This window comes from Drosophila biarmipes, chromosome X, assembly GCF_025231255.1.
Source record: "Drosophila biarmipes strain raj3 chromosome X, RU_DBia_V1.1, whole genome shotgun sequence".
Lineage (NCBI taxonomy): Eukaryota > Metazoa > Arthropoda > Insecta > Diptera > Drosophilidae > Drosophila > Drosophila biarmipes.
In genome coordinates, this window is record NC_066611.1 from 11,722,399 (window position 1) to 11,734,570 (window position 12,172).

At 45.4% G+C, this 12,172-nt stretch overlaps 1 protein-coding gene across 1 annotated transcript; it reads left to right on the plus strand.

The window, feature by feature from the left end:
* Positions 1-869: 869 nt before the first annotated feature.
* Positions 870-6,916, plus strand: LOC108025910 (protein disconnected). The gene is made up of 2 exons (XM_017096595.3): positions 870-1,394; positions 4,268-6,916. The coding sequence occupies exon 2, from the start codon at positions 4,319-4,321 to the stop codon at positions 6,044-6,046; it is 1,728 nt and encodes a 575-aa protein (XP_016952084.1). The 5' UTR covers positions 870-1,394; positions 4,268-4,318; the 3' UTR covers positions 6,047-6,916.
* The last annotated feature ends 5,256 nt before the right edge of the window (positions 6,917-12,172 follow it).

A 12,172-nucleotide genomic window follows, 5' to 3' on the forward strand; every position in this document is an offset into this window, starting at 1 on the left:
GACAAAAATTTAAAAAGAACCTTTGGCAAGCGTGGAGAGCGGAGTATAGAGAGGCCAAGACAAAAAGTGACGTCGCAGCAGCGACAAATTACGTACACTGTGTGCTGCGGCCTTTCGCCATCTCTGTCCCACCAGTGCCGGACCTGCAGTGGCACTCACACCAGTGCACCGCTTACCCATACCCACGAGCGGTGGAGAGCGAGAGCTGCGTTCTCTTTGGCTGGCGGCACAGTGCGTGTGCCTGTGTGAGCCGCACTGACCACACACACACACACACACACGGAAACACAGGGACACACACATACATGTGTCGCATGTGTCAACCCAACGAAACGGTTTCTCGTCCACTCAGACGACAGTGTGCGAGCGGGCCGGCAAGAGGCGCACTGCTCGCACACTCTCCGCCAGAGAGCCGAACTGGGAGAGTAAGAGCGGCGGCGGTGCTCTTGACCGAGCACTGCTTTGCCGACTGAACGACTGCGATGGCCTGCCAGGCGGTCGCCCCTCTCGCTCGCACGCACACAGAGCGCGCCTAATGACCCATCGGACGACAATGTGACGAAGCGAAGGCCAATTCCAATAGCGCTCGCTCTCTCTCTCTCTCTCTCACACACTCTCCGACCAGGTGCCCCCGGGCCGCGGGGCGAGAGAGAGGGAGAGCGACAGAGAGGGCGCGAGCGAGCGGCGGCCAGAGCCAGGGCGAGAGCGAGAGCGAAGTTGTCACCCACCACCGCCCCGTGTGCGTGTGTGTGTCCGTGTGTCGCCGCATTTGTCGCTCGCCGCTCGCAGCCCGCTGCCGCTGCCGGCGTCGCAGCCGCCGCACAATTTCGTCGGTGAAACGACAAATCGACAATCAGTGTCACCCACGACATTCGAAGAAGTGGATCTCAGCTGTCCCTGCTCTCCGCACATCCGCATCTTCGCATCTCCGCATCTACGTGCCTCGCATCCGCACTCGAATTCGCATCCGCATATCCGCGCGTCCACTTCTCTCTGCCTGCCGCGCGTTCCTCTGTGTGTGTGCGTGCCCGCGCGTGTGTGTGTGTACCGATTGTACCGCAAAATAGCATGTGCATATGCCGCACGCATGTGTATGTATGTGCATGTGCGCCCAGTGAACGAGCAACTTTTTTAATATCGAGCGAAATGCAACAAAAATAGTCGCACGTCGGCATGAAAACAACAGCAGAAACAAATAGAAATACCGCCGAGCAGTGAACGCAGCCGTCTGAATTTAATAACTCTTTGGAAAAGCTCAGAGAACCACAACGAAAACCTTTTTTTAAATGGCCCGCCTGTGACAAAGTGAAAAGCAATCGACGAAACAACGGCAATAACCAAAATACACTGCAACAAACACTGGCAACGTGCTGCTGAACCAGCAAAAACAAGAGGTATGTACGGCTGGAAAATGTGCACTTGCCGTCGGCACTTTGCACATAGATTTTTTTAAAGACTTTCCAAGATCTAGTGGTTAGTAACTATAAAAAGGTGGCAGGATCCTGAAATATGAAAGGATACTCATAGATATTTAGTTGCGCTATAATCTACATTATGGATTATTTGGTTATAACAACCCCCTTCCTATGCGGAGCTCAAAATACCCCAGTGTTTCCTACCAATTTCTGATTAGCCTCCCCGTCTTTGCTAAACATTGAACTAGTGTCAGTCGGACTTTGTCTATTTTCTGCGTTAGAAAATACACTATAAGAGATGTCGGGTCTTCGGCGAAACGCCAAATGTCAAAGTTGTAATTAAGATTTTTGTCTGCGGCTCCGAGCTCTGCTTCTTCTCCTTTTTGTTAGGGTCCGGCCATCGGGGTTGTCATCTTCGGACCATCGGACCATCGGTCCCCCATGGCACCCCTCCAGTCCCCAGCCCACCAACTGCTGCTTATTATAATGTACTACTATTAACAGCAACTACAACAGCAATTATAGCCGCTGGATTGCTCACATCTCGGCGTCTTCCATCAGCCATCTCGTCGCGCGGCTCCCAGCTCACAGCTCCCAGCTCCCAGCTCCCAACTCCCCAAATGCCCAGCTTCTCTCTGAATTCTTCGGTCTTGTCTTCTCTTGTCTGGTCTTGCGTCGTCTTGTCTTCTCCTGGGGACTTTCAACATTTTGCTGCCACTGCCACTGCCGATAATCAAAAAAACGTTTCGTCCGAGAGCCATCAAAAGTTGTGATTGGTTTTTCCCCAACCGCCCCTTCAAGCCGCTGCCCCTCCTTCACCCTCGGCGGCTTAAGACATTTTAAGCGTTTGACAAAAATAATTACCCATGTACATGCATACTCACCTCGATCTGTCGACCGAGAGCACTGCGAGAAAAGCTTGTCAAGACACGCGTTTAACTACTACCCAGGAACAGCTTAGGGCGGCATGGGTAAAGAAGTTTCTCGTTATTATAACACTTTCAAAAACATAAATACGATGATCGAGAATATCTAGTCTATAGGGCAATTGACTTGCCATGCTTACTTGTAGTACGATTTCAGGCGAAATAGAGTTCTCAGAACCTGTTTGGGCAAAGACTACTTTCCACACCTAGTCGGCATTTGATGGATTCTCAGTACTTGACAGCTGAGTTTTTCAGATTTCTTTCGCTTTTTTCCCCGTGTACATACACTCATTTTAATGCTATTGTTGTCATCGTTACTAATGAGCCCCATAAAAAGCGACCATCTCCTGGCTTTCTGCCCCTGTATGCTGTATCTGTGAGCCATGGTCGTCGTATGTGGTTTTCGGTTTTCGGCTTTCCGTTCAGCTCAGCATTGGGCAGAGGCAAAAGCGAATGCGAATGCGAATGTGTGTTGGACTTTTGAGATCGAATCCAGATAGCCAGCCACGACATCGCCAGCGTCGTCGTCATCCGCATCTCACCGCAATTGTCCCCAGTTTGTGACGCCCCTGGGTTTGGTTTTGTTTTTTTTTTTTCGAATTTTTTTTTTATTTTTAGTTTTTATACGCCAAGAGACGACTGCTCACAATTACGGTAGCGAACGGAGCCCACAATAAAAGTCTAGCTCTTTTGCTTGTGCTCTGGGTTCAGCTCCAAAGCTGGCTATAACTCGGACTGATCGGATCCAAAGTCGAAGTCCGACACTGATCGCCGCATGTTGTCGTCGCCGTCGACGTTGTCAGAGGCGATTTTAATGGCCAGAAGAACCGAAAAAGCTGTAAAAGATTTCGCTCAAGTAAATGAGGCAATGTGCACTTACACGCCACTACCGATGTGTGTGCACTGTACAGTCTGACCTGCCTAAGGCGAACTTGGGGCGATTAAGAGGGGATTTATTACTCGATGATTAGTCGAATCATTTCTTGTCTTATTATCCGATAACTGGGATTGTAATATGGTAAATGGATGTCTGAATCTTAAATATATTTCTTTTTTTTGTAAGTTTTATCAAATCTTTTTAACTTCCTGAATAGCTTATAGTTCATGCGCTTTTTGAAAGTATCTTATGTAAGGAAAATATGCTGATTAAGGGACGTTCTACTGTTTTACCGCCGACTTGAAAGATCTGCCGACTCTTGTGTCACCGATATATGGCTGACTGACTACCATATAACGCAAGAGTATTGGCCATAAATCTGGCTGGATTTGCACAAAGTTGGCCAAGCTCCTTGGGGGCTTTCACTTGAATTTGGTAACTCACTTGAGACAGGAGCTCTTTTCAATCGTATAGTGTGGTATTTGCTGTCAAATGTCCTTATATCCTTAGTAAATGTCATTTTAAATGCCCTTTCTATACATACCCCTCTTGAAGGCTTTCATTCTTCTAAGTTACAAGTATGGTATCCCTCTTTAAGAACTGTTTGGCCTTTCTATTCGACACATCGATAAGGCCACCGTCCTTTAAGCAATGGCATAGTAATCGTTGTAATGCCACTGATTAATTGAGCCCCCGAATAAACCTTCTCCCCTGAATTCCGTTTGACCGCCTTGACTTTTCGCACTCTAATTGCGCACTGAGCAGGGGACGCGGATGCGGGCCGTGGGATGCCCCATGGCCAGGAGTCAATGTCCACACACAGCCCAAGCTCCCAAGTTGCCCTGCTGACTGCCTGCGATAAGGTTGAGTCCGAATAGTTGCGCAATCGGCTGTGCCCAGTGCCCAGTGCCCAGTGACCAGTCCAGCCACCCTGGCACTTGTTTAGCAATAGTTTTCGATTAGGACTGAGCGACTCAGTGACTTCCTGATTGACACACCCTGATTGACACTTCTAACGATTCCGTTCTGCTTCTGCCTGGGTTTTTCAGAGCCACCATCACATCATCGCACCATCGGAACACAGAGCCAGCACAGACGACATGGAGCACATAATGAATCCGTTCATGTCACCGGCTTATCTGCTGGGCCATGCCCCACATCCCCACCAGCATGTGCACTCCCATGTGGGGCAATCGCATCCCAGCCAGCAGCCGCACGCCGCCTCCTCGCCAGCCAGCTCGCCCGGCGGCTCCAGTGGCTCCGGGTCGGGGGGATCGGGCTCCGGATCGAGCGCCTCGCTGAAGCCGCGGCGCTGGGGCTCGCCGCCCATCAACCTGGCCGGCCAGTTCATCAATCCGGCGACGGGCAAGAAGCGGGTGCAGTGCTCCATCTGCTTCAAGACCTTCTGCGACAAGGGCGCCCTCAAGATCCACTTCTCGGCGGTGCATCTGCGCGAGATGCACAAGTGCACGGTCGAGGGCTGCAACATGGTGTTCAGCTCGCGGCGCTCGAGGAATCGCCACAGCGCCAACCCGAATCCCAAGCTCCATTCGCCGCACATCCGGCGCAAGATCTCGCCGCACGACGGCCGGACGGCCCAGCAGTTTCCGGTCTTCTCGCCGAGCACAGCAGCCGCGGCGGCCGCCGTCGCCGGGCGACTTCCGGTGGCCTTTCCCGGACTCCTGCCGCCGCCACCGCCGCATCATGGCCACCATCCGTATGTGATGTTCGGCGGTCAGGCAGCGGGACTGCATGGCCTGGGCCTGCTCTCCTCCTCCTCCTCGTCGGGCTGCCAGGACACGGACTCGGGTTCGGTGGACAACGAGCAGGAGGCCGATCCCGAGGATGAGGGTGACTTCGTGTACGTGGACATGCAGGCGAACAGCTCCAGTCCGGCGGCCTCCAGCGAGGATCACGAGGAGGACAACGAGCATGAGCATGAGCCAAACGAGGATCAGGACGAGGAGATGCACTGCAGCCTGAGCCTGGCCAGCAGTAGTAGCATCACGGCCGCCGACGAGGAGCGGGCCGATCAGCCCCTGGACTTTAGCCTGCACAAGCGGCGCAAGTCTGAGCAGGATCGGGAGTCGGTGGAGAAGGAGCAGGAGCGCGAGCGGGAGGAGGAACAGGATCTGGAGGAGGAAAGGGAGCGGCAACAGGAGCTGGAGCGCGAGAAGCGCTCGCCCAGTGATGCCTTCTCCATGGACCAGCTGCTGGGCAAGCGGAAGCGCCACGACAGCAACGCCTCCAGCTCTGCCGGCTCCACCACGGCAGCCACCACTTCCGCCGCCCCTGCCAGGTCCTCCTCCTCCCCCAACGCCAGCGTTACGCTGCCCCAGACGAGCATCAAAATGGAACTGGATCTCGAGAGCGACAATGCCTACAGCCGGCGGCCCATGCTGCCGCTGCCCGTCCTGGAGCTCGACGAGCGGCACCACTTGCGTCTCCTGCAGACCCAGATGTTTGCCGCCGCAGCCGCCGCGGCTGCCTCCAGCCAGGCGCCACCACCCACCGCCTTCCTGCCGGCCGGCTCGCCCGTCGACCTGGCCAAGGACTCGCCGCCCATGTGGAGCCTGCTCTCCGAGGTGTACCGCTCCATGCTGCTGAAGACGCAGCACCAGCAGTTCAGCCACCACCACCAGCAGCAGCTGCAGCAGCAGCAGCACCACCAGCAGGAGCAGCTCCACCACCACCTGACCCTCAGCCATCACCACTTGAACCACCACCAGGAGCAGGCGCTCAACCACCATTTGGGCCACCATCAGCACCACCAGCAGCAGCCGCAGCAGCAGTCGCCGGCGGCCACGAACGCGCCGATTTCGGTCTAATCTCTGGGTGGCAGGTTCTAGAGATTCCGGCGATTGCTAGATGATTTCCTTAGTCAAATTTGTTTTTTCTCTTTTTTTTTTTGTATCTTAAGAGGAATATACGTGCGGGATGGGGCTGCTAGAGGTAGGTGGTCAAGGCTGGACCATTAAATGGCTGGCACTCCTCCTCAGGCACTAACCTGCCACGCCCACCTGCCGCCTACGCCCGCCCCTCCCGACTGAAGAAAAAAGAAAACTGGAATTGCTCCGAAACTAAGCTTTTTCTGCTCGTACATGTGTTATATGGATCTTTTTTTTTTGAACCTATGTATAATGTATAATGTATACCGTAGTGCGACATCTAAGTGTATAGTATTCAATCCGTTCCTCAGTGAGTGTATGACGAGTGCTTGAGCGTGTGAGTGCGAGTGTGTATGAGTGCGTTTGGGATCGCGAGATCCGCATAGTCTGTCATCTGAGACAAGCGGGCTGGGCAGTGCAGAAGCGGGGTTTTCAAGGAACGGATGCGGTTTCCCTGCCCCCTCGACCGATCGGTGTACAACGAAGTATTTGATATTTATAACGAAATATATATATATTATGGAATGCATATATTAAATAGTTCTAAGACAATTTTTTTCGTAGCCAATAAAACTATGTATTGTATAACTTGGATGTACTAACACAGCAAGCGAATTCTATTGAAACATATCCCCCGTGTGTTAAAAAGAACCTCCCCCCCACAACACACACACACATATATCCATGAAAAAGGTTGATAGAACGAAATGTTATTGCTCTCGCAAGCGAAAATTCCTCCCGATGATTGTGTACTGTATTACAAGAAGATTTTAAGTTTTTATTAACAAATAAACAACGGCAAAAACTGAAGAAACATGTAATCAAAGATGCTTTTTTATTGGCTCACGGGGCGGATGCGTATTTTTCATGTTCCAATGGATCAGGTACAGAGGAAATAAAGTGAGTGCTTTACGGGGAAATGGCATGAGTCATCGGTATGCTAGAAACAAGAACTGGAAAAATGTTAGAAAAATAAAAAACATATATCTATAAGATATTTGAAGAATTAGAGGGAATTCGTTTGAATTTTATATCAGAAATACTATGTGTATGCCAAATTCAGATCACCTATTTTATAGGCCATTTTCCAGACTATTGTTTAGTATCTGTCATGGGGAATTTTACTAGTTTTCTGGTTTTTTATGCTGGAATAAAATCATTGCTGATGTGCGTAAACCATAATGAGCACTGAGAATGGAAAAAACTTAGGGGTAGCAACTGGCAAGCCTTTCTCCCCTGCGAAAACAGCCACATGTATTTGCTTGTCTCGTCGGATCCCGATTCGAATGTGTACGATATTGGTCTGATGAGATCTATAATGGGAAACGCCCTCGAAAGTGTCTCTCCCGCCCGCGGGCGCGCATTGGCACCGCCGTGCGGAGATAGAAAGATACAAAAAGACATCGAGATGCCGACGGACTCTGGGGAAGGCGTGACATGCGGCATAAATTGTTTTCGGCTCCGCAACTATACTACGCTATATCCGAATACTCGTACATATCGCACGAATCGCACTCCCCCCGCGGATCGGCGTGATGAATGACCAACTATTGGTCGCAGCGGCAACCACATCATCATCATCATTATGGATAGGCATTTGAGGCCACTTATGGACGGATTACACACTCAGGCGCACGCACACAGCCACAGTCACAGATACAGATACGGACACAGATAGAGATACGGACACAGCTACAGATACAGCTGCAGATACATGGCCTTATAGTATAAGTGGCCGAATAGAAAGACCCTAAGTAGACGGGAGTACGAACCTCGCAATCTCGTGCGCCTCTCGCACATATTTACGATTCCATAAAGCACGCAACGATATTAACACCGCGCTCTTCCCTGCCTTCCCAGCAATGCTCTTTTTCTTCCAATCACCTCGGACACGGCTTACTTTAAAGAGACTAATTAGGCGGGTAGAAATGGTACATTCTAGATGGGCAACAAATGTTGGCCATAAAGCATAGATACTCCTGATCAGCATCAACAAAGGGTTATTAAAATTTTCCACTCAGGTTCAAATTTGATAACTTTTAGTTCACATTATAAAAAAATATATACGTATCATTTGGGGTTTCCTAAGTTTTAAGCAAAAGCCCTAGGTTTAATAAGAAAATGAGTTAAAAACTTGAATGCTTGAGGTTTAATATTTTGAGCTATGCTTATATTCTTCAAATGTTATCCAGGGTCTTACCTTACTTTATAGATACTTTATAGATGAACTTTACACACAGCTTAGGAATATTCTACTAGCTAAGTCCAATGACTTTATTCAAATAATTTTACGGTTATCATAACTTATGATGAAAGATTAAAGATTTCCCTAAAAAGGGAAAATATATAATACAGTACTCACTTATACTTTACAAACACCGAGGAGCTTAAAAGATTACGAATTCTGAAAAGTTTTAAACCATCATCACCATAATATGATACCCCACAGCTAGTAAAATCATCTTGATGTCTTAAGATACAACACTTATTATTTAGTAAATGGTGTGCATAAAGCTCAAGCAATCGTTTCTTTCCGTGTGCCCACAAAATCCGAGCTACAAATTCCGCATTCATGTGGGGACTGGAGTGGAGCACACACTCGCATCCACATGGGTGTATGAAACCGAAACCGCAAAATTGACATGGATGCGAGACTGTGAAAATGTCAAGTGGTTTGAAAAGCGAAGGATATGATATGAGTCGAGAGTTCCGTGCTCCGAAATTCAGATCCCTGAGTTTTCGGCTAAGCCAATGCCCATACCCCCGCCCCTACCCATTCCCAGGCCAAATGCCATTCCAAATCCCATTCTGATGGAGTGACGATGCAGGGGTGGCTGGAGCTAAACGCTTGCCACATTATGAGATGATCCTTGGCAACGATGTCACTTGAGACAAACAGAACTGAACGGTCGGGCAAAGACAACGGAACGCACTGGCAATCGGAAAGGAATGGAATGGTGCGCCTCATCTCTTGGGATCTATTTACTTTTAAGTTTTTCAATTGGATGATGTCACGAGGCAGCCTTTGGAGTCCATGTTGCCAGAAGGGGGTTGGGTGTGTAACTTTTTTCAAGTACCCTGCCTCGTGGAGAGGCAATACGGAAACGGCAAAAAGGTTTGCCGTTCACCCCAGCCAACCTTTGGAATACTCTTTCACATACTTACGAAAAGCTCTGTATTTATGCAGACCAAATCTTGCCAGACTCGTAAAATATTGAGAAATATGGCAACCCTTTTGGGCTATACATGTTTATGATCCATCAATCTTTTTCTAAAATCATCTAAGTTTCGCACTAACAAATAGCCAAGCCGTCAGTATAGAGCACTTAATATTCGTTCTTCGTTTCGCACTCCTTTTTGGCCTTATGAAATATTAGAAAAATTCACAGTGCGTTAAAAATTAACATTTAAAATGGGATTGGGATAGACTCGCGTGTGTGTGTAGGGGATGCAAATGCGTTTTATTTCTGGAGACAATTGAAAACCACTCGAGGGTTATTGAGATGTGACAGTCAAGTAGTTGGAGTCGAGCCGTCGAGCCGAGTAACTTGACGTTTGAAATAGGATCAACTGGCTCACGCTCCACGTTGGCCACACTGGCAGCGAAACAGTGCTGCCAGCGTGGTCCGAAATCGCACTGTCCCATGCTCGTCAAGCGAGACACTCGTATCCATATGACAACCGAGTGACACTAGCGACGTTTGCCCATCAAAATGTAAAGAGGGTTGGGCTGTGTTGGGTGGCACCACCCTTTGGGAGCGGTTAGCGGACTGGCACCATAAGTACCCCCCTAATGCGGCTGTAATTCGCGATTTGACAGCTCATAATCCAGAGATCGAAGGGTTATTGGCGCCGAGTGGAGCATTCTTTTGCATCACCTTTAAGATATCTAGCTGAATTCCACAGCAACTATCTATCTATCTACCTACGTATGTATCTTTCTATCTGAGTATCTATTTTATATATGAATATTTTTATCTAAGAACCTATCTTTGAATCTGTGCACCTACCTATCTATATACTTATCTACTTAATAATTCATCTATGTATCTATCTAACCATGTATACGTATATGTATTTATCTATTTATTGTAACCATTTATCTATGAACCTATCCAAGAATCGATGTATAAAGCTATTTACGAATCTATCTATAAAGCTATCAATAAATCCACCTCTCTGTATATTTGTCGCTCTTTCTATCGATCTGTCGATATATCTATCTATCTATCTACCTATCTGTCTATCTAACTATCTGTCTATCTAACTATCTATCTATCTATCTATCGATCGATCTATCTGTCTGTCTATCTGTCTATCTATCTATCGATCTATAAATCTATCTAGCTATCTATGATCTATCTTTCTATATATTTATCTATCTATGAATCTTTTGATAAATTTAATTATGAATCTGTGAATCTATCAATGTATCTATGTATGTATCTTTGTTTCTATTTACCTATGTATCTATATATCTATGTATCTTTATATCTTTGTATCTATGTATCTTTGTATCTATGTATCTATGTATCTTTGTATCTTTGTAATTTGTATCTTTGTATCTTTGTATCTATTTATCTTTGTATATTTGTATCTTTTTATCTTAGTATCTTTGTATCTAAGTATCTTTGTATCTAAGTATCTTTGTATCTAAGTATCTTTGTATCTTTGTATCTAAGTATCTTTGTATCTAAGTATCTAAGTATCTTTGTATCTAAGTATCTTTGTATCTGAGTATCTTTGTATCTAAGTATATTTGTATCTTTGTATCTTTGTATCTTGTATCTTTGTATCTTTGTATCTTTGTATCTTTGTATCTTTGTATCTTTGTATCTAAGTATCTTTGTATCTAAGTATCTTTGTATCTAAGTATCTTTGTATCTAAGTATCTTTGTATCTAAGTATCTTTGTATCTAAATATCTTTGTATCTAAGTATCTTTGTATCTAAGTATCTTTGTATCTTTGTATCTGCGTATCTTTGTATCTGCGTATCTTTGTATCTGCGTATCTTTGTATCTAAGTATCTTTGTATCTAAGTATCTAAGTATTTAAGTATCTAAGTATCTAAGTATCTTTGTATCTTTGTATCTTTGCATCTTTGTATCTAAGTATCTTTGTATTTAAGTATCTTTGTATCTTTGTATCTAAGTATCTTTGTATCTAAGTATCTTTGTATCTAAGTATCTTTGTATCTAAGTATCTTTGTATCTAAGTATCTTTGTATCTTAGTATCTTAGTATCTTAGTATCTTAGTATCTTAGTATCTTAGTATCTTAGTATCTTAGTATCTTAGTATCTTAGTATCTTAGTATCTTAGTATCTTAGTATCTTAGTATCTTAGTATCTTAGTATCTTAGTATCTAAGTATCTAAGTATCTAAGTATCTTTGTATCTTTGTATCTTTGTATCTTTGTATCTTTGTATCTTTGTATCTTTGTATCTTTGTATCTAAGTATCTTAGTATCTTTGTATCTTTGTATCTTTGTATCTTTGTATCTTTGTATCTTTGTATCTTTGTATCTTTGTATCTTTGTATCTTTGTATCTTTGTATCTTTGTATCTTTGTATCTGTGTATCTGTGTATCTGTGTATCTTTGTATCTTTGCATCTTTGTATCTAAGTATCTTTCTATCTAAGTATCTTTGTATCTAAGTATCTTTGTATCTAAGTATCTTTGTATCTAAGTATCTTTGTATCTAAGTATCTTTGTATCTAAGTATCTTTGTATCTAAGTATCTAAGTATCTTTGTATCTAAGTATCTTTGTATCTTTGTATCTCTGTATATATGTATCTTTGTATCTAAGTATCTTTGTATCATTGTATCTAAGTATCTTTGTATCTAAGTATCTTTGTATCTTTGTATCTAAGTATCTTTTTATCTTTGTATCTAAGTATCTTTGTATCTTTGTATCTATGCATCTTTATCAACGTATCAATGTATCTAAGTATCTATGTATCTTTGTATCTTTGTATCCTTGTATATTTGTATCTTTGTATCCTTGAATATTTGTGTCTATGTATCTGCGTATCGTGTATGTATAAATAGTACCTATTTATTAAT

Bases quoted from the DNA above. Each gene is read 5' to 3' on its own strand.
- LOC108025910 (XM_017096595.3), top strand. From the start codon at position 4,319: ATGGAGCACATAATGAATCCGTTCATGTCACCGGCTTATCTGCTGGGC.